The 22198-nt window shown below is 62.7% G+C and overlaps 3 protein-coding genes across 3 annotated transcripts; all 3 read right to left on the minus strand.

Annotated features, from left to right (window-relative positions):
• Positions 1-4156: 4156 nt before the first annotated feature.
• TCF15 (transcription factor 15) lies at positions 4157-7528 on the minus strand. The gene is made up of 2 exons (XM_066330758.1): positions 6408-7528; positions 4157-4593 (listed from the first exon to the last, which is right to left on the minus strand). The coding sequence occupies exons 1-2, from the start codon at positions 6882-6884 to the stop codon at positions 4519-4521; spliced, it is 552 nt and encodes a 183-aa protein (XP_066186855.1). The 5' UTR covers positions 6885-7528; the 3' UTR covers positions 4157-4518.
• A 5125-nt stretch (positions 7529-12653) lies between these two features.
• On the minus strand, positions 12654-14030 carry SRXN1 (sulfiredoxin 1). Its single transcript, XM_066330760.1, has 2 exons — positions 13738-14030; positions 12654-13568 (listed from the first exon to the last, which is right to left on the minus strand). Exons 1-2 carry the CDS (start codon positions 13996-13998, stop codon positions 13365-13367), a joined length of 465 nt encoding a protein of 154 aa, XP_066186857.1. The 5' UTR covers positions 13999-14030; the 3' UTR covers positions 12654-13364.
• A 2097-nt stretch (positions 14031-16127) lies between these two features.
• On the minus strand, positions 16128-20407 carry SCRT2 (scratch family transcriptional repressor 2). The gene is made up of 2 exons (XM_066330762.1): positions 20284-20407; positions 16128-18139 (listed from the first exon to the last, which is right to left on the minus strand). The coding sequence occupies exons 1-2, from the start codon at positions 20405-20407 to the stop codon at positions 17433-17435; spliced, it is 831 nt and encodes a 276-aa protein (XP_066186859.1). The 3' UTR covers positions 16128-17432.
• Positions 20408-22198: the final 1791 nt, after the last annotated feature.

Genomic DNA, 22198 nt, shown 5'->3' on the forward strand with positions numbered 1-22198 from the left:
GGTCACCTCTCCCCCACCTGCCCCAGCCCTCCTGCCAGCCCCGCACCCCACACCACCCTGGTCACCAAGCGGGGGAAGTGTCTCCCCAGGGCACAGGGGGGATGCAGCCCTGCCAAGACCCCAGTTCAGATCCTGCAGAGTGGGGTCCAGCTCTGTCCCCCCAAACCGGTTCCCTGGTTTCCCCTTGACCTGTTCACCCCACTGGGGCCAGGGCAGGCAGGGGCAGCCCTGGGGTAGTGAGGCTGCCCATGTGTGGGAAGGCCATGTCTTGGAGGGTTTAAGGCCATCCCTGCAGCACTGTTCCTGCCTTGAGCAACTGCAGGGATCCCCTGCAGTGAGACCTTTTCCCATCCCCTCTCAGAGCCCCATCTCCAACCACGGTGCCTGTTTGATCGAGTGTGGGCCCTGCCGTGGGATCCCAGGGAGCTGGCACCACTGCAGGACTTATGCTGGGAAAGGGGCTGTGCAATGGAGATATCCTGGGACAGTGCCCTCCCTTGTCATCCCCTGCCACCCACTGCCAGCTGAAGGTGATGACCCCCCTGGGCCCTCTCCTGCCCAGCCACCCCAGCTGCAGAAATAGGATTTTTTTTTTTTTTCCCATGAAAAGGTTTGGATTAAAATAACCTCCTGGCCCAGATCCATTTTTTCTGATGTGGCTGGACGTGTTTGCCCGCAGCCCTGCTGGGTATCCAAGCCTTGACCCTCCAGGCTGCTGTCCCCATGGTGGGGACATGCCCATCCTCTGCCTGGCCTTCGGGGACATATCCCTCTCCCAGCCATGCCCAGCCTCACTGACTTGGAGCCACTGGCCCTGCTCAGCCGCTGTCCACAGGCTGAGCTGAGCCCCCAGGGCCACTGGCTGTAGGGCAGGGCACGGGGCCAGCCCTGCTCTGATTACCCCCAGCGCTTTTTCCTTTTTCTTCCTTAATTTACTGAGGGCTAAATCCAAATATTACAACTTCCCCTCCTCGCCGCTGGTTACGCAGGCGGCCCCGGCCGGGCATTGTCTTATTGTTTGCAGAGGGAAGCTCCAGCGGGAGATTAACCTGGCGTTCACCCCGCGCCACGGCCTCACACCCTGTCCCTGCTGCAAGACCCGTGTCCCCAGGGACTGGCACGAGGTCCCAGCAGGGTGAACGGCTCTGAGGGGTGCAGTGCACAGGGGTGACATGGAGTGGTGGTGGCAGCCCTGCAGCAGTGTCCTCTGAACCACTGGGGTATGTGGGACCTCGCAGCATTCTTGCTGTGCATCCCTTATGATGATGAGGTTCTGGCAGGTGTCTTGGGGGTCTCAGGCAGACCTTTTGCCCGTTTTCTCCAGGGATACTGGCAGGGTGCTGGATAGTCAGTACAGTCTGAGAGTCAGTACTCCCTGCTGGCATGGGGAGGCAGGGACTGCCCAGCACCCCAACCTGGAGGACCATCATGCTGCCCCTTGGTCTGCCTATCCCATTCAATCCCATCCCATCCCTCCCTGATCCTTCTCTCCACCCTGCCCTGGGCAGCAGAAATATATCACCCCATCTGCACTCAGTGCCATCTAGACTTTGGGGCCCCCTTCCCAGTCCTTCGGCTCCAGGTACGACAGGGCTCGGAGTGAGCTATGACTCTCAGTTGTTAGCTGTCACTGTCACAGGGAGGATTCCCCAGGCAACAAGCAGCTGAACTTTGCTCCAGGATACACTGGGATCATTATAATAAGCCTCCACTGTGGGTGAAGCCCAGGGAGGGTCAGGCAGCACCCAAAGGTGTTGCCAAAGGACAAGGAATAAATAGGGCTGGATCCTGGGCCTAAAATCTGTCTTTGTGTCCTCTGTCCTTGTCTGGCTCCTCTTGCTCTGCTGACTCAGACTCAGACATGGTTTGACTCCACAGCCTCATCCTGGAGGTGACGGGTCAGGAAAGCAGCACTGCCCACGGATTGCAGGCTCTGCCTGACCCCTCTGCCCTCTGTCCTCCCACACCCCACGGCTAGACATACCCTCCTCCTGTGTCCCTGCGTGGCCATGGATCCCTTTCCAGCAGCCCTCGTGCACAGCAATACCAGGGGCAATCAGGTCCTGGCACCCTGTCACTGGGAGTGAGCCCCAGCCTGACCCCCTGCCCACGGCTCCAGCAGCTCCTGCCTGGCCAGACCCAGCCTTATCTGTCCCACCAGCAAGGCAGCTCCCGGCACCCGCGGGTGCAGCCCTGCTGCATTCCAGGCTGGCTGGCCAGCCTGCGGGAAGGCTGAAATATTTGGGAGGGGAATGGAGAAGGGAAAGGGGAAAAAAATAATAAAATAAAAAAATCTATAAAAAGAAAGTTTAAAAACACAAGTTAAAAAAAAAATACCAGGCGCGGAGTGCAGCTGCGGTTCTGGTTCCAGTTCCCAGGTGATGTCAGGCCTGGAACCTCTCCAGCCCTGGCCCCTCAGAGACGGTCTTTGTGGGTTCAGCACTGAGTGTTTTTCCTTCCTGAGACTCGGGGACACCTTCCTGTCTCAGAGAAAGCGGCCAAGAGCCTTTCCAAGGGTGTCCGCACGCAGGAAGGGGAGAGGATGGGAGGGGAGCGTGGCTGAGCTCAGTGCAGGGCTGCGGCTGCCGGGGAGCCGGCGGTGGCTGTGAGCGATCAGTGGCCACAACACTCACCCCACACGGGCCAAAGGGGCACCCAGCTCCCACCAGCCCGGCAGCTCTGAGTCACCGTTTCCCTCTCATGGTGCTGGGAGGGGCTGGAATGTACTGGGACCCACAGGCTTGTCACTGGGACATGCTGGGATCCATAGCCGCAGCAGTGGGATGAGCTGGAATCCACAACCCCAGCACTGCATGTTATTGGGTGCCCAGCTTCTGCACTAGGACATACTGAGACCCAGGGCTGTTACACTGGAGCTTGCTCTGGGGTCACTGTGTCGTCCTTGGCACTGGGGTGTGCTGACATCCGTGGCCTTAGCACTGGGACATGCTGGATCCCACAGCCTCAGCAGTGGAACATACTGGGATGCATGGCCTTTATACTGGAGTTTTCCAGGGCCCTAGTCTCTGGCACTGGGACATACTGGATGCACAGCTCCTGTGCAGGGATTCATTTGGGCTCATGGTCTTCATATTGGAGCTTGTTGAGGCTCCAGTTGCTGGCATTGGGGCATCCTGGGACACTGGTGCTCAGCCCTGGGACATACTGGGACCTATACACTCAGTGCCTGGGACCTGCTGTGCCCTCAGCACTGGGACCACCAGCCCTTGCTTACCCCCTGGGGGTCTCCAGAGCCGCTATTTCACGAGGACGGTCCCCTTTTATGTGAGTCGGGTTGTTTGCAGAGCACAGCATCCCCCACGGCCCCTGCCCCCCGATAAACCCGGGGGCAGGGATTCTGTGTCCTGGGCTGTTTGGAGAATCTCACGGCTGTTTATTGGGGTCTGGGACACATTAGCCACGCTGAGAACAAACCTCTCCCACCCACCCCGGTCCCTGCTTGGGACCAGCTCTCACAGCTGCACCGCGCTGTCAGCTCCATAAATCAAACCCGGGGGAGGGAGCCTGGGGCAGGCTCACCTCGGTGAGCTGGGGGCCAAGAGGTGCTGTGGGCTCCCAACAGAGCCTCTGCCCTGGGGCAGGCTTCAGCAGGACCCCCAGCGTGCTCCCCCTGCTCCAGGTTTGCTCCAGGCCCCCAGGGAGATAGGGCAGCTCCAGTTCTTCAGCCCTTGGGGGGAGCCCCAGCCGCCCCATCCACAGCTGCCTCTGCTCCGTGGGACACAGTGGCCCCTGGGAGCCACCAGCCCCGGCATAGCACCATTCCCAGGCTCAGCTGTCTCCACTGCCCAGCCAGTCCAGACCCCTCAAGCAGAATCCCATGTGGGGATCTGGCCTGGGAACCCCCCATGTCCCCACCTGACCCTGTGGAGGTGCTGCTGCCTGCAGCTCCACCATGCAAGGCTCTGCATGGTCGTTGTGGTAGTGGCAGTCACAGTGGGAACAGTCATTGTGCTGCTGGTGGTCAGTGTTGGTGGCGGCGGTGGCAGCGGTGGCAGTTGCATTGGTAGCGATGTCTCACCAGTCATGATGTACCAGGTGGAGGGCACAGCGCAGCAGGGCAGGGCTGGGGGTCCAGGACCATCTCAGGGACCCCTCATCTCACCCCACATTGGGGTGACAGGCAGGCACTGGCCCATCAGAAAAATAAGGTTTTATTTTCCAAGCGGCTGCACGTGCACAACCAGCATCCCCAGGGCCACGACACTGTCCCCCTGGAGCGCCTCGACGCCGGCCGCACACAGGCCCCTTCCAGCCCAGCCCTGGGGTGCGGGGACCCCCCTCCCCGGCCCTGCCCCGCGTGGGCGGCCTCGGCCACGGGAGCGTCCTCCCGCCCCACTGCCAGCTCCAGGGCCAGTGTCAGTGTGGTGCCAGCCTGGGCTCGGCTGCTGCCACCTCGGGTGAGCAGCTCCCTCCCTCCCCACTGCGGTCTCTGGGCTGGCGTGTGCTGGCTCCGTCTGCCTCTGCCGCTGTCTCAGGTGGGTGCTGCCGGACCCCGGCTCATCTCCGCGACACTCGCAGGGGCGTCACCCCTCGCACCTTCAGGCAGTTGCCCCCGAGGTCCCTCCGACTGCCCTGCAGAGAGAGGAGGGAGAGCTACCATGGGGTGTCTGCGTGGGCGGCACCCTGCTCCTGCCCACTGTCCACCACACTGACTCCTCCATGGGGACCCACTGTGAGACGGCCAGTGGCTCAGTCCTGGGGCGGCTCTGTGCTGCCTGGAGTGGACAGACAGACAGATGGGGCTATGCCTGACAAGTGGTTGAGTGGGTGGCTGGGAGATGGGTGCTGTGGTGGGTTCCCCTTGGCCTTGTCACCCTGCAGGACACAGTCCTCATGGCTGCTCAGCACTGCAGGGCTCAGACCTGTGGCAAGGGCCAGTAGCACCCCAGGACAGACACACAGCCCCAGACAGATCCACAGCCCCAGAGAGACCAAACTGGGATGGGGAGACTCAGCCCTACCTCCCAGTTAATGAGAGCAACATCAGCCCAGTACTCCCCAGTATAACACTGCACAGACCAGCATGGTCCCGATTTAGCACAGAACATTCCAGTATAACTCAGCATGGATCAGCAGAGCCCAACAGAGCCCAGTTCTGATCCAGCCTATTTCCAGCTTGCGCTGCCCAGCATGGCCCAGTACAGCCAAGGGCAGCACAATCCCTTCCCAGCCTTGCCCATTTCCAGTCCAGTACATCCCCTTTCCAGCCCAGCCTCAGGATTGGGATGCACAGAGTTGGATCCCAACCCAGCTCCCCCTACTGCCCTCCAGCAGGAGCTTCCCAGCCCAGCCCCACAGGGGCTGCACAGGGTCCCCTGGGGGATCCAGCACTGTGCCAGACCTGTGGCTGCAGCCCCAGGAAGGAGCCCAGAAGATCCCAGCTATGCCAGGGACCAGGGCTGGAGGACTCAGGAAGGATGGAGAGGCTGCTGAAGGGGTCGGCAGGAACAGAGGAGCAATTAAAAATGGAGCAGCAAAAGCAGAAAAAGCTCTGAGGGCTGGAGTGTGACCCTGGCTGTACTGCTTGGGGTCATACATGGGACAGCTTGAGGGTCCGTGGGGACAGTGGCAAGTACAGCAGCCCTGGCTAACAGCCCTGCCAAGGGATGTCCAAGGGTCAGACACCTTCCAGCCCCTCACCCTGCACCCCATATCCTGCACAACTATTCCTAGGTCAAGGGCACCCAGGACCCTGGCATGGGCAGCTCGCCACAGGAAAAGTGTCCCTTAAGCCACAGGGGGCTGGGGGGGATCAGCTGGGTGGGCAGGGTAGAGATGCTCTGCCATGGCCCAATTCAGCCGTGTGGGAGCTGTGCTGGTGCTGCCAGCAGACCCTGCATGGGAACACTGGATGGGGAACTCTGTCTGGCCCCTCTTGGGGGGGTCTGCTGGGCTCTTCCTGTCTTCATCACATCAGAGAGCTGCGGGAGTAGCCCTGCTGCAGTGCTGGTGGGCTGGCAGGGCTGGGTATGGAGATGGGGATGAGAACAGGGATGCGGATGGGGAAGAGGACAGGGATAGGGATGGGGAAGAGGTCAGCCAGCGAACTCTAAGCTCCCCCTGGGAAAACCGATGCAGTCAGCTCCGGGGTGACTGTTTAACCCCTGAGACCTCCCAGCCCAGATGGATGTGGGGGAGCAGCCCAGCCCTCTGACGTGAGCAGGAGCTGTAGGCGTGTGGCTACAAGCAGGATTTGGCCAGGAGCAGCCGAAACCTCCAGTGGGAGCTGGAGCCAGAAGCTATGGTTCTCACTGAGCCATGCCGAGTCTCCTGCCCTGCTAACCCTAGGCAGGGTCTGCTGCCCCCCATCCCTTGGGGACATGCTGAGCCTCCTGCCCCCCACTCAGGCCAGGAGGAACCCTAACCCATCCCAGAACCCCGCTCACCCCTTTCCGCTGGTTGCTGAGGCAGAAAGTGCAGATGCTGCGGGGCTGTTTGCTGTCCAGGTCGCCCTTGGCGCCATAGATGGCACTGAAACAGGGCTGCCCGTCCTCGCAGCCCTCACCCAGCAGCAGCACGTTGGCCAGGTGGGAGATGTAGCTGGAGGCCAGGCGGAGGGTCTCGATCTTGGACAGCTTCCGATCCACCGGCTCGGTGGGGATGAGGGTCCGCAGGGCGGTGAAGGCCGTGTTGACGCTCTGGGTCCGGTCCCGCTCCCGTGCGTTCGCCGCCTGCCTCTGCTTCACCATCACCATCGGCCCCGGTTTCCGCGGCAGCTTGCGGCGAGCCTCGGCGCCCTCGCAGCAGCCGAACGACTGGTCCGACGTGTCGCTCTCGCTCCGGTTCTCCTCGTCCTCCGAGAGCATGCTGAGGTCGGGGTAGAGCACGCGGGCGGCCACGGGGCGCAGCATGGTGAAGGCCATGGTGGGGTGCCCGCCCGCACCCCCGGCCCTGCTGGGGGGACCCCCCGGGCTGCGGGGAGCCTTCCCCCGCCGGCACAGCTGCGACGGCGGCTCCGGACGCCTTCCCGCGGCTGCTCCGCCGCGGCAGCCGAGCAGGGCTGGGACGACCGTCTGCAGGGGGAAATCGGGATTTATACGGCCGGGGAGGGGCTGGCTCCGGAGCCCACCCCCAGCCGGCCCCCCGAGCTCCGGCCAGCGGCCAGCGGCCAGCGTCCTCACCCCAGCCCTGAGAGCCAGTGCTGGCTCTGGCCGCTGGCCTGGCCCCGCTCCGGTGTGCTGGCCTGGCTGCGGGCACCTTGACCTCAGGTCATGCCCACGGTGGTAACTGAACCGTGGCAGTGCCAGGGCCACTGTCCAACAAGTGCTGCCTGTGCCATGGCCTCTGTCACCTGCAGAGTGATGACACACACAGTCAGCCCGCAGGCAGCATATCCCCAGCCCCTGCCTGGGTGTCCCTTGCCAGCTGTGGGTCCCGCACAGGGTGGCATGAGATGAACATGGGGCACAGGAGCCGGGGTGGAGAAGGCAACCAGGAGTGAGTGGCACTGGTGCAGTGCCTGGGGTGTTTATCAGAGGGATGCCAGTGGAGGACACTCTGCTGCCCTCACCCTGCCATGCCCCACTGGGTCAGGGTCTGTGCCCAGGAGGATGCCCGGGGCAGGCAGGGAGCAGCAAGGGCAGGCAGCCCCACAGGGATGCACTCCTTGCTCCTCTGTTCCCAGGGCCTGGCACTGTGCCTGCCCACCATGGGAGGGGACGGGGGACATGGAGAGGCACGGGCAGCACTGCCAGGAGCATTTCCTCCTGCCCAGGAGGAAGGCGTGTTCCGGCAGTGGAAACACGGTGTCTTTTCCTGAGAGGGGAGTGATGAGCTGGCAGCAGTGGGAATCACCAGACTGACCGTTGCTCCTTGTTGTTCCTTGGCACTCAATACCACAGACTATGGCCCTGCTTCTCCTCACCAGAGAGGAGTCTGTGCAGGTCCCACTCTGCCTTCAAACCCCTAGCCCTGAACCCAATGCTCCCAGGAGCAGGCGGAGGGCTAGCCAGCTAAACCAAGAAGGCAGGAGGCTTCCTGCCTGCCTTCCTCCCCTTCCTCCTCCTCCTCTATGCTCCAGGAATGATGCAGGTCAAGCTGCAAAAACATGTGGAGGGCAGGATCTGGCTCCTGGCAGGTAGCACCAGCTGCTGGGGATGTGGCTGGGAGACTTGGCAGTGCCAGCTGCAGTCCCCACTGTCCAGCAGCTCCAAAGCCAGAGAGGGATGCTGGGGGAAGTCTTGGAGGCTTGCCAGGGCTGAGACAGTGGCCATGGAATGCAGCCGGTATATCCCAAACATCCCAGCGAGGCTGTGATCAGTGGAGTGCCCTGGGGGCCATGGAATGGGGTGGCATCATGTTCCTCAGCACCCCACAGCCAATGGTTACAGGACTGCAGCTTGTTCAATGGCTCCTGGGGTCTGGGTCTCCCCACAGGCTCTCCTAGTGCTTCCAGGGCTTGTGGCTGCTGGACCATGACAGGGGCAGCTGTGCTGCCTGGCACCACTTCACTGCCTCCCATCCTGCTGGCTGTGAGCAAACGGCCCCTCTGCCCCCTGCGGGGCACAGGCAGCCCCTGGCGGGTGGGACCCCTTGCCCTGTTTTCCTTCACCATTTGTCTGCCTGTGCAGAGTCTGTAAATCACGCAGTGGGGGGCAGAGAGATGGGCTGGGGGCTGGTGGTCTTGCTGGGGCTGGGGACATGTAGGGCTGCACCAAGGGCCAGGGGTCCCCCTGGAGCAGGGGACATGCAGGGCCACACCAGGGGCTGGGGACATGCAGGGCTGAACAAGAGGACAAGGATCCTCCTGGGGATGAGGATGGGCAGGGATCTGCACTGTGTCCACACTGAGAACTCTGACCAGGCATCAGTCCCCATGATGGACCCCAACCTTCTTCTGTAGTCCTTGACCAGGTGCAGACCCCCACAAAAGGGTACATGCAGGCAGTGCCAGGGCAAAGCTGGGGATGGGCAGGCCCTTGGCATGACAAGCAGGGAACAGGCAGGGGAAGGCAGGTGCCTGTACAGAGAGAGGAACCCCCACTCTGCTCTCCTCTCACCCCAGAGTCTTGCTGAGACATGTCTGGGGGTCCACAGCAGCCCCTGGCCCTGACAGGCAGTAAGATGGATGGCAGGGGCTGTGTACTCAGCTGCATGTCCCACACATGGCCACCAGCTGACGGGGACAGGCTGGGGGGGTCACCCACACCCAGCCAAATTGCCCCGGGGCTATTCTGGGGGGCATGGCCACGTGTGGGGAGCTGGTGGCCTGTGGAGTCTGGAACATGGCAGGGCACAGGAAGGGATGGAGCAGCAGACAGGAGACGGCTCAGTGTGGGGTGGGGACAGCACACGTGTGTGCACACATGAGTGTGTGTGTAGGTGTGCAGCTGCACACACGTGTACATCCAAGCAGGCATGTGCACACAGGGATATGTGTGAATAGGAGGATGTGTGCATGTGTTTGTGCAATTGTACGTGGATTTGGATGCCTGTGGGTGACCCGAATGCCACCACCTCCTGCTGCAGTGACATCCCCACGTTGGCACAGATGTGTGTATGTGTGACCACCACCTCACCAGATACTGCATACAGAAAGATGGATGGACAGGAGCTGTCATCCCTGACTGGGAGAACAGCAGGAGCCATGGGAAGCAGGGAACACTGCCGGCTCCCTGTCTGTCCAGCCGCCTGCCGATGCTGTGGCTGCAGGGCAGGAGGACACATGGCAGCAGCCAGGTTTTCCTGTGCTGCCTGGCAGGAATCTGGTACAAGACATGAGCCCCTGTGCCTGGGCCCCCCCAGCTCCCCCAGCACTGTGGCCTGGGCTCTGACTCAGCTGGGCAGTGTGAGATACAGTTGAGACTGTAGCATCACAAACCTTCCTCCAGCTTGAGTGGGTGCCAGGACATGGTGGGGTTTGGAATCCCAGCTCTCCCGGCTGATCCAGCCAAGCTAACTGACCCCTAGGCAGAGGGCAGTGGGTCGAGCATTCATGGGACCCTGCATGAGACATACAGCATGGAGGGGACATGGCCTAAGCATGGGGTTGCAGCCCTGACCCCAGCCCAACAAGGCATCCTCTGCTTGGCAGGCATTGTGGGGTCAGAGTGCTGGGCACCCTGAGGGCTGAGTCCTTCCTCTATTGCCAGGGAAATGCCCCCTGCCCCCCACACCAGGGAGTGTTTGTCTTCGAGGTGATACTTAAGTGTAAGAAAATAAACAGGGAGCAGATGGGGCAGGGGCCAGGACTGCCCCCGGCCCCGTGGGATCGCTCTAGCCCTGCTGGGAAAACACCACGGCCGGCGAGGCAAATGGATTCCAGACCTGCAGCAGTGCTGGAACATGTGGCCACCAGGACAGCGGGCCTGACCCTGCTGAGCCCTGGTGAAGCAGTGCTGGATTGATCCATTCAACCCCACCCCATCCCATCCCATCCCACTATAGCCCATCATTCCCATTCCATCCCACCCTGTCCTATCATATCCTATACTACCCATCACAACCCATCCCGTCCCATCCCACTGAGTGCCCCCAAGTCCACAGCCCCTGACCGGACCCTGGCACTGGGGGATGTCCAAGACTCGCTTCTCTGCCTATGGCTCCCTAATTTCGGGGTGCTTAGGCCAGTGGGGCCACAGGCCTGGGAGCTGCCTCATCCCAAATGCACAGTCCAAGTCCAGCTGCCTGTGCCCGACCCTGAGCCCAGTGAGGCAGAAGTCTCATCCCACGGTAGTCTATCCCTGCTTTCCAACACTGGGAGACCAAAGATGGCAAATTTGGGAGCCCCCGGAGCCCCCTGGGTGGGGAGGAGCAGTGAGTGTCCCATAGGGAGTGGACATTGTGAAACATTTGGGGGAACAGGAGAGTTTCCCCATTTTCCTGGATCAGGGCTGTGTCCGGGTGACCCGGTGGGTCCCCAGGCAGTGTGGGAAGCACCAGGCCCCCTCCCCCCCGGGCTGTACCTGAGGGCTGGGGCTGCTGGTCTGGAAGGCATTACACGCCTGTCGTGCGGGGAAGTCTGTCCCAGTTCCGGAGCTGGGAACCCCCCCCAACCAGGCTCGGGCTGGGGGCAGCCCACAAAACGCCTTTGTTCCTGCCCTGGAACGAATGGATTGGAGGCAGCCGGATCAGCTGTCAGCCGGCGACACCAGAGACCCCGCGGGTCAGGCAGAGGGAAGGGGGACAGGTGGAGGACGGATAGATGGAGGCAAAGTAGGGCTCTGGAGAGAGCCATTCCTGTTCCTGCCAGGGGCTTGTGGCACCAGCAGCCCCAGCTGGGGACTAGCTCCCACTGCCCACACCATGCCAGCCCATGGATGCACCAGTCAGCCCTGGAGATTGCTCACACAACACCTTAGACACAGCTCCGGGTCCTGGCTCCCAGCTGGTGCCAGGGAGTCCTGGCAGTGATGTCAGGACACCCTGGGACTGGCACGGACCTTCAGCACTGTTTGCAGGGGATGGTAAACTGGAAAAGCAGATCCTGCAGCAGGCTTCCCAGGTGGAAGAAGCCTCCGTGGCTTGCAGGAAAAGAACCTGCAGGATATTGTCAGCCTCAGTTCATTCCCACTTTGTGAAATTCCCGGTTCTGCTGAGCTGCCTCTTATCCAAGGGATGAGGGGCACAAGTCCGTGAGAGTGAGGCAAACAGAGTTCATGTGAGATGCCCAGCAGTGGGGGCACACAGGATATGGGCAGGCATCAGTCCCTGCCATGGGACACCCGTCTGGGAGCACTTTGGAAATGTCCACATTGCTGCAGGAGCTGCCGCAGGAGCTGCTACCTCCTCCCTCCACCCCCCGCTCTCTAACAAGAGGAAACTTTTTAGCACGCCACAATTCTTAGGAGAAATTTATGGCCCATCAGGGAGCCGCGGGCCAGGGCTGCTCTCCGTGAGTGCTTGCAGGGCTTCCTCCCGGCATACAGCTTCTTTCATGCGGCACATGCAGCTCTGCCGCGCCGGAGTCTCCCTCCGGACCCCTCCCCTCATCCAGCACCCCCAGCCCACCCGGCTCTTCCTCCCCAGTGGATCCTGCGGAAACGTGGAGGCAGCGGTATATTGTTCCCGGTCCGATGCTGGTACTGCCAGCTCCTGCCATGCAAAGGACCCGGCCGTGCCCTCCTCTCCCAGCCCGTTTTTGCCCTGGGGGAACAGCATCCGTTCAGGGAGGAGCATGGCTGATGGGGCAGAAGTGTCCGGCCGCAGTTCCTGTCCCACTCCTGCTGACTCACGGCGTGGTGAGTGAGTCAGTGGCCTTTCCCCTCCCTGGATGGAGGCTCTCGACTTAGAGGGATGCTGGGATGCCCAGGGGATGCTCGAGGCGTTTTCTCCAGGCTGCACGTGGTGCTTGCAGAAACGACAGCATCCCAGCATGGCAGGACCTCGTGCGTCCCCACAGCTGGGCCAGAGCTGACCCTGAATTCAGCTCCATGGAAGGGCAGGCTGGTAGAGCATTGTTCTGTAGCAACATCCATCCCCCAGCACAGCATCCATCTCCCAACACAGCATCCATTCCCTTGCAGAACATCCATCCCTTTGCAAAGCATCTGTCCTTGTTCTGTGTGCCCACAGCCACCGCTCTTGCTAATGCCAGGCCACCATGCTGTGCCATGCTGTGCCATGCTGTGCCATGATGGACCACTGCATCCCTGCTCCCAACCTCAGCACCCTCTAGCACCACGCCAAAGAGCTGCAGGGATTTTGATCATCTTTATTCCAGGTGCAGCAGCGGGTGTCCCCACCACAAGATTTTGGAGATGTCCTCCATGCAGTCTGGGATGACAGGTGAGCCCAGAGTCACTGAGAGAGGGCTGGGGACCGGCCATGCCGGGTCGGCTGTGTCTCTTCCCTGTGTCCTGATTCTGTTGTGTCCCAGTTCGCCTGTACCCCTTCCTGGTTCAGCTGTGCCCCGAATGAGCTGTGACTTGTCCCAGTTCCAGTGTGCTCCGGTTCAGCCATTCCCGCTTGAGCCATGCCCCGGTTAAGCCCGTTCCATCCCGGTTCAGCTATTCCCGGTTGAGCCATGCCCCGGTTTAGCCTGTTCCATCACGGTTCAGCTATTCCCGATTGCGCCGTGCCCCGGTTCATCCCACCCCAACCGGTTCATCCCGTCCCGGTTCGTCCCGTCCCGGTCCTCGCGGTCGGTCCGGACGGCGCAACGCGGCGCAATAGCGCCACCTGCCGGCCCCGCCGGGCACCTCCCGGTACCGGTGAGAGCCTGACCCATCCCGGCTGCAGGCACCCCGGGGACCCTCCAAGTCTGGGGGACCCTGACCCATCCCGGCTGGAGGGACCCCGGGGACTCCCCAGGACTGGGGATCCCGAGCACATCCTCACCAGGGGCTCACGGGTCGGGACCAACGGGGACAGAGGGGGCAGCTGGGCATCCTCAGGGTGCTGGGCTAGCGCAGGTGAGGTGTGGAGGAGCCGAGGTAGGTACGGAGGTCACTGAGGGTGGAGGGGATGATCTTGGCGGGGATGGTTTCCCGGCGGAGTGCCTGGTGGGCAGCAAAGCGGTGGCAGCCACCGAAGGAGTAGAAGTAATCGCCGCCCTCACTGCCTTTGATCCAGAGCACGTCGATGGGGGGCACCCGCTCGGGATCCTCCTGGAAAAGGAGAGAGACGTCCAAGAGCAACACACCCGGGCACTTTCAACCTGCCCTGACACCCCACCGACCTGACTGTGCCAGGGTTTGGGTGCTGTCAGCTTCCCCAGCAGTGTCCTCTGAGTGGGTGCAAGAGGGGCTGCCTCTGCATCCCGGGGCCTGTGCTCACCTGCAGGGTCTCCATCAGGCTCTGCACCTTTGCCGGCTCCAGCTGTGCCGGGATGGGCCGGATGAGGACACGCATGGGCACGTTGTGCACGGCCGCGATGTGTTGTGTGTGGATGCTCCTGTCTTCGGCCTCAGCCATGGCTGTGGTTGCCTGCCGGCTTTGGCTCTGCTCTGTCCTGCTCAGCCGAGCCCTCCGCTCTGCCCCGAGCAGTGCAGCGCCCAGCCGGGCCCCTTTGCTTCCTCCTGGCCCAGCCATCGTCATCACAGCCGCCGCCCCACTGTTTTGCAGAGTCACAGTGCAAGGGGCAGGGCAGACTTCCGGGCCGGGTGCCAGAGCCGGCTGGCCCGCTGCCTGCTCCGGAGAGCCTGCGGTCAGGGCTGCCCTCGGCTCCTCTTTCCCGTGGGACACGCATGGGCACGCGGCAGCTGAGCCCCCCACCATGTGTGCTGGGGGTCCCTATCCTGCCCCCTGGGGGTCTCGGGTCCCACCTGGCCGTGCCGGGGCACTAAGGATCATCCTGCAACTGAGAGTTGCCCCCCACCTGCCTGGCAGTACCAGGAACACGTCCCCGACCCAGAGCCCCCTCCCTGCTGCGCTGACACTTATGGGGTCCACGGCAAGGGGGATGAGGCATGAAACAACCGCAGAGCTGAGAAGTGATGCTGGGATGCCCCACAGCTGGGCAGGCACTGAAGAACTTCAGCCCTGAGCCTTTCTAGGTCATTTCTTCAGACCAGTGTTCCAAATGGGAAGAGGCTCCCGGGAAGAACTGGGTCTCCCAACCCCTCTGGCTGCTGCAACCGGGACACCCTGAACCCACACCAGGGACACGATGACAGTGGATGGCACTCACCCTGGCTCCCTGGTGTCATGGAGGGTCCCCAGCCCCAGAGCTGACTCAGAGGTATGCAGGTGATGGTCGGGGATGGGTTTGTGAGGCTCTGGAATTAGTTTATTGCAAGGTGAATCTGGTAATGACTCTGCGAGTGAAAGATTGCACTGATGTCACCGGGAGCCCAGGGCTCAGCTAGGTCTTTGCTGACAAGCTGGATGCTAAAAATAATTTGCCTCCCCCTACTGGCAACCACATCTGGGAAAGGATGAGGAAAGAGGGGTGAGGGGCAGGAATGCCTGTCTGCCCCTGGGAGCAGGGGCTCTGCCGGGTTGTTGCCACCGGCGACTACAAATAAAATTTGCTCACAGAACCCTCCCCATCCAGCGCAGCGGCGCCCCGGCGGTGTGTGAGCATTAGCGGCGCCCTCCCCGGGTTGCCCGCCGGGCTCTGCACCCGCTGCCGGGATTTCACACACCGCTTTACTTCCAGGTCAGCGCTCTGCCGCGCTCACAGCCCCCGGCGCTCTCACGGGCAGGGTGGCATCGTAATCCCTCCTTGTCACAGTAGGGGTTTGTCTGGCAGCTGCCCACTGGCTGAAGGGCTGGCAGGGCCACGTAGGGAGCATGAGATGCTCCAAGCGCCTGAGCCACCCGTTCCCAACGGGCTGCCAGGATATCACCCCTCTATATTTGGGGCAGTTCTCTCCACGATGCTCCAGCCCAGGAGTGGGCCTGGGTACAGGGCACCGTGGGATGGGCAGACTGGCAGCTCGCGTGCCACCCGCCACCGCCGACACAAATCCCCCAAGACACATGGTTAGTGGCAGAAATCCCTTTTATATCCCTGAATTGCGTTACAAGTAATACTGCGGGTGGCCGGATCTCAGTAGACTTGTCATACTGGGGCTGGCGAGTACAAAACCTGGCAGAAAAAATCTATCATGCACGGAAAATTATTGCTGTAGTATCTGCTATTTACAGGAGAGAGGGGCAGCGGCGCAGCGCTCCGAGCCTGCCGGCCTCAGGACACCGTGCTCCGCGGAACGGCGCCGGCATCGTGGGGAAAACCCGGTGGGGTGCCCGCGTGGCCAGGGCGATGCTCATCCCCTCTGTGGGGTGCGGACGTGTGGTCACCGTGCCAAGGCAGCGAAAACCATGACAGGGACACCCCCACTCAACCCGTGACCAACACAGGCACCGAGGCAGCGGGAGGAAGACGGTGCAAAGGAGGAAGACGGCGCAGGAAGACGGTGTGGGGGTGCGCGAGTGCGGGGCCCCGCGGGGTGCCGGGCCGAGTCCCGAAGTGTTGGGGACCGGCACCGGGTGATGGGGCTGTGGCAACTCGCGGCCCGAGGTAGGAAGCGGAGGCGTGGGTCGGGCCCCGTTCCGGAATGCCGTGCGCGGCGCTTGCTCCGGGGCCGGTGCGGGGCCGCTCCGCCGGGAGGTTGCATAGAGTGGCTGGTTCGTCCCCACTGGGCTGGCGCGGGGCACGGAGCAAAGCAGGAGCCCGTGGCAGCAAGGAAGACAAAGGAGAAGGGCTTTGCCTTTGGGAGAGGCTTGCAGGACATGGAGCCTGGGCTGCCGGGCCAGCTGGTGCCCTCCTGCCTCCGTGCCCGCCACACAGTCCACTCGGGGTCCTGTCCCCGTCCGTGTCACCGTGGCTGTGTCCTGGGCACGGCAGCTCTGCTGCAGCTCTGCCACCTCCTGCGAGCCAGCGCTGGCATGGCCCGGCCAGTCTTGACAAATAAATAGTGAAAAGCATAAGTTATAAATAATATAAATAAGAACATTTAAATAGACTCACCCAAACTTTACAGCTACTCTGACCCCCTCCTCCTGAGTGCAGGTGGGGGGCAATGGCGAGGGAGCCGGGAGCCGGCGGGAGAAGGGGCTGGGGACACATGGGGGGTGGTTGGGGGTTCGGGTACTACCTGCCCCAGGGCTGGGTCTCCAGCCCAGCTGCCAGCCCAGCCCTTTGTGTGGTGAAGGGGGCCGCACCTGCCTGGGGGGGCTATTCCCCATCACCGTGGCAGGGGCCAAGTTGTGCTTGGCCAAGCCATGGGCCGGGAGTCAATGGAGGACGTGTCCTCTGGATCTCTGCTGGAAGCCCCTGGCTCTTTCCCTGGCTCTTCCCCTGGCTCCAGGGCTGTGGATCTGCACTGCCAGGGTGAACACTGTGCCAAGGGGCAAAGGGGCAGCAGGGTGCCCTGTGTGGTGGGCTGCAGGGACCCCAGGCTCCAAGGGTAACTGGCAACCCTGCCCTCTGTCAGCTTCAGTGACCATCAGTCCTGCCAAGCCGGCAGTAACACCAGCCCATGGTCTCATCAAGGTTAGGGTCAAGGGGAGGGTTTGCTCCTAGTGGGGAGCAAAAAAGTGTCTTTTCTCCCCTGGGATCCCCCAGGAAGAGAAGCAGCAGCTCTAAATAAATAATAGTAATAAATTAAATAAATAGAGGTGAAAGTCACAAGCTAGGGGAGGAAAGTCTCTCCTGGGTCTGGAGGAGGTCCCCAGGTGAGTCCCCCGCAGAGAGACCTGCCTGGCTGCGGGGGGGCTCTGGGACCCAGGGAAAAGGAGCTGGGTCCCACAGTGGGGGGCCCCCATCCCAGGGAGCAGATGGGGAGTGAGTCTGCGGGGATGTATCCTTCAGCCTCAGCACAGCAACAAATCAGCTGGCTGCAGCTGCAGGAGTGCTGGCACAGGGACTGGGACCAGGATGGGATAGGGATAGGGATGGGGATGGGGAGGGGGACAGGATGGGATGTATAGGGGAATAGGGGTGGGTATGGGATGACATGGGGACAGGGATGGGATTGGATAGAAGGATGAGGTTGGGAACGGGGATGTGCACAGGGGCTGGGGGGCTAGTTCCCTATTGCACAGCTATGTTCGGAGCCCTTGAAGCAGGCAGACTCGTAGTGCTTGTTGAGGTACGACTTGAGGGCGAAGGTCTTCTCGCACTGCTTGCACTTGTAGTGCTTGAAGGCGGAGTGGGTCTGCATGTGGGCGCGCAGGTTGGAGCGGTCGGCGAAGGCTTTGCCGCAGTGGGAGCAGCCGAACGGCTTCTCCCCGGTGTGGGACCGCATGTGGCCCTGCAGCAGCCAGGGCCGGCTGAAGGCCTTGCCACACACGTCGCACTTGTGCTTGAGGTTGTGGGTGAGGACGTGCATGGCCAGGGCGGGCATGGAGACGTACGCCTTCCCGCAGGTGGGGCATTTCCTCGCCATCTTGCTGTCCAGGCTGCGGTGGGTCTGCTTGTGCCGGCTGAGGTTGGAGGAGGTGGCGTAGGTCTTGCCGCACTCGGGGCAGGAGTGACGGTGGCTGCCACGGCGCTGGCTCTCGCTGCGCCGGCGCGACCGCCCGTCCGTGATGAAGAAGGCATCCATGGAGTAGCTGTCTGTCACTGCTGCCTCCCCATTGAAGTAGCGGGCGGAGAAGCTGGACTGGGGGCTCTCGGGATCGCTGTACTCCTCATGGCCGGGTGCGTAGGCTGGGTCTGGCGGTGGTGGTGGCAGGCCTTGCTTCTTGTCAGTGTCATAACCGGCTGGCGCCAGGCAGTGCTGGAGGTACCCTGTGGGGACAACACAGTGGGGTCATTGTCCCTCCAGAGCAGCCTCACCACGGACAGGAAAAAGCCACAAGCTAAAATTTCCCGCAGGAGGTGCAGAACCAGGGTTGTCCCTCCCTCAAACTGGGTCCTGTCCCTGCTGAGCCACTGAGCATCAGAGCTGCATTGTCCTGCCCTGGCTCCTGTCTGCATCTGTCATCAGGATGGGTCCCATCCCGTAGGGCTGCCCGGGATGAGAACTGGGAATGGAGCTGCAGAATGTCCAGCTGCGCCTGCCCCGGCTGCGGGCAGCCCCCGGGGGCCATTAGCTGCCAGACAGCTGTCAGTGCCGGGAGCTCATTGTTCACCGGGGCCCTGCTGGTAATGAGCTATGCTCCGTGGGCAGCCGGGATGAGGGGATGAAGCTGCTCCAGGTTCCTCTTCCTCAGCAAAGGGGCTGGAAAAGCCCCTCACCTCCTGGAGGAGCTATTCCCTGGAGATGGGACAGCACCAGGAGGGGAGCAGCACCGGGTCACTGGCCTCCTGCCAAACTGAGCAACCCACAGCCCCCCAGATGTGGAGCCAGGCTCGGGTACCACTCCACTGGCATCACACACATGTGACATTGGTGCAAGTCTGCTCGTGACATGCTTTGTATGTGGGACTCCCAACCTATGTCAGAGTGGGCGCTGCGTTGGCATCCCAGTCCCTTTGCGCTGTCACACAAAGGTCACTGCAGGAGCAGCAGTGCAGCTCCATACCCATGAAGCCAGCAATCCTGGGGATGTACAGGCACCTCAAGACCCCCAAATTGGTCCCAGCAATCCCCTGCCTTGTGCACATTTGTCCTTGCAAGCTGCTTCAGAGGCCTCATCCCCGCTGATAATGACAGAGTGGCTACTGGGGGCCGGGGTCAGTGCACACTGACATGGGCTGCCCCCTGCACACCGTGGAGCAGCAGGGACATCCCAGCACAGCCGCAGCCTGAGCATCCCCTAAATCCACATAGCCTCTGGTAGCACCCACAGGACCCCTTGGCAAGCAACTGCTGCCATTTGTCCCGTGGTGTCCAGGGGTGCCTACTGTGGGGAGGGGGCTGCGTGACAGGGGCAGAGCCGGGCCCCCCCCATCCCCCGCGCCGTGCTGACAGCGCGGGCTGTGCAGAAAGCGCTCTGCTCAGCAATTTCTCACGCTGCCTCCGAGCATGCAGCAAGGTTATTTCCAGGAGAGCAGCGTCGGCAGCTTCTGCCCAGCTGCAGCACATCCCTCCCCCACTGGCTCCTGGTTGATGAGGGGGAGCAGAGGACCCTCAGGCCAGACAGGCTTCTCACCCCGGCCCCTTGCAGGGAAAGCCCACCAAGGGCTGGGGGCACTAGGAAAGGGGGAACAAGTGCCGCAGCGGCTGGGCGATGTTAGCTTGTGCATGGCTGGATCAGGCCCATTCCCGCATCCAGCTCCGCTTCCCAATTCACTATCAGCCAGGACTCCCCAGCTTATGCAACAGACCCCCCGACCCACGGACATCCCCTCTCTCTGGGCAAGTGCCTGGACTGCCCTGTTGAGCGGCTGTGCCAAGCCCGGGGAACTCCAAGCCCACCCCAGTGTCCCCCCGCAGGACGGGATTCCAAGGACCACGGCCATCCCCGGTCCAGCCTTTGCACCTCTCCCGCTGCTGGAGGTACCCCCCATTCTCCCTCCCCGCTCCCCGTGCCCCGGAGGACTCCGGGCCCCCCCGCGCTCCCAGGGGGGCTCGGGGCACCGCTGCGAACAATGAAACCCTCCGGCACGACGAGGCTGCCGCCCCCCGCCGCCCCCGCAGAACGGTTGACTTCTTACCCCCTCAACTTGTAGCGGGAAGGAGCCCACCTCAGTGCCCCATGGCCGGGGGGGGACTCGGGGCTGCCCGCGGGGCTGACGCTGTCACGCAGGGGATGTTTCCCCAAGGACCAACTTCGGCAGCGGCCGGTGGCCCAGGAGCCGCGGACGAGACGGCGACCGAGGGATGACACACCCCACACCCCGCACCCCTCGCCCGCCGCGGGACACAACGTGGGGACCCCCTCCCCGTCCTGCCCCGCGTCCCCCCCGTGTCCCCATCCCGGTGCCCCGCCGGGCGCACAGACAATAGAGGCGGGGGGGCCCCTCCGGACCCCCGGCCCCGCACTCACCATCGCCGGCGGCGGGGCCGGGCAGCGTGTAGGGGGGCTCCAGGGGGGCGTAGGGGGGCGCGGGGGCCCCGGCGGCCGGGAACGCCTCCGCTTTCAGCTTCTTCACCAGGAAGGAGCGGGGCATGGCGGGGCCGGGCAGCGCTGGACACCTCCGGTACCGGCACCACCACCGGCCCCGGCCGCCGCACCGGCCCCGGCCCCCCCCGCCCCGGCCCCGGCGCTCGGCCCCGGCGGTGCGCACGGAGAGGCGCGGGGAGGCGAGTGCGAGGGGCGGGGAGGCGGCAGGGCGGCGAGGAGGAGGAGGAGGAGGAGGAAGAGAAGGAGGTGGGGAAGAGGGGGAGGAGGAAGGCAGGCGGGAGGGGGGAGGGGGAGGGGGCCGCTTCGCCCGGCCGCGCCCGGAGCCCCCCCAGAGCCCCCCGAGCCGCCGGCAGCGCGGGGTGCCCCGGGCATCACGACACTGTGGGGTTCCTGGTCCCTCCCCCTGGTTCCTCCCCCCACCCCGGCCACGGACAATGGGGACACAGGGGGACGGGGGGGAGACGGGAGGGGGGGGCACATGCCTCTGCCTCCCACCGCCTTTGTCTCCCTGCCGCCAGTCCCCGGGGCCAGGGAAGGACGGGTCTGCCGGGCGGGAGTCCTCATCCCCATCCTTGTCCCCATCCATGTCCCCTGTCCCCATTCCTGTCCCCTGCCCCTTGTCCCTTGTCTTGCCTCCATCCCTGTCCCTGTTCCTGCTTCTTGTCCCTTTCTCCTTTCCTTGTCCTTGCTCCTGTTCCTGGTTCCCATTCCCATCCATCTTCCCCATTCTAATCTCTGTCCACAGTCCCCTTCCACTGACCCCTTTCTCTTTCCCTTCTCCCTTCCCTTGTACCTTTTTCTTTGCCCTCAACCCTTTCCCCTCTTCCCTTGCTCTCATCTCCTTGAGAGAGCATCGTCCGACCTCTATCTTGTCCCCATCCCTGCTCACTGTCCAATCTCTCTTTTCCCACCTTCTCTCCCTTTCCCATGTCCCTGTCCCACTCCCAGTCCCCAGGAAGCACCATGACCTTCGGAGCCACAACAATAGCTGGGCTCGTGGCAGTTCATTGTTCCCGGGCAGAGCCCCCACTCCTACTCCCCCTTCGTCTCATTGGAGCCCCCACTCCTACTCCCCCTCCTCCTCTCTGCGCTCCGCTGCAGGCAGCTGGTGGTCCGGGGCTGCCTTTCCCTGCAGTGGTGCCATCTGAAGGCCGGAGTTGTGCCATCTGAGGGCCAGTGGGTGACACGGGGACCTGACTGGCAGCTGGCCGTGCTCACCCTGAGTGAGCCTCGTGCAATTCCGAGAGTATTGCAGCACTTAAGAAGGACGGTCCCTCTGCTGTCACCGCAGGCAGAGTGCCGGCACGGCTGGCACGGGGCAGCCCTGGGCACACTAGCCCCTTTGGTCAGGGATGTGACACTGGGTCTGAGGACCAAAAGGAGCATCCCCACAGGGAGCACCATGGGCCTTCCTGCTCACAGCCATGTCTGCTCCTTCAGTCGTGCCCACAGCCGCATCTGGAGGCAGTCCTGCATCACTGTGCTCCTGCTCACTGCTTTGTGTGGTACTCCACAGCCCAGAGCATCCCACAGCATCCTACACTATCCTGTAGCCCAGGGCTTCTCACAGCCCACATCAGTCCACAGCCTAGAGGATCCCACAGACCACAGCATCCCACAGCAATCCACAGCATTCCACAGCATCTGATATCCCACAGCATCTCACAGCTAAGTGTATCCCTCAGCCCACAGCATCCCCATCCCAGAGCATCCCGTATCCACAGCACTCCACATCCTACAGGATCCCAGGGTTGCTCCCCATGTGGGCTGGGTTCTCTCCACTTGCTCCCGCAGCGCTTGGCCAGGGGTTGCCGGCAGCACCACGAGCTCCATCTGT

This window comes from Sylvia atricapilla, chromosome 16, assembly GCF_009819655.1.
Source record: "Sylvia atricapilla isolate bSylAtr1 chromosome 16, bSylAtr1.pri, whole genome shotgun sequence".
Classification (NCBI taxonomy): domain Eukaryota; kingdom Metazoa; phylum Chordata; class Aves; order Passeriformes; family Sylviidae; genus Sylvia; species Sylvia atricapilla.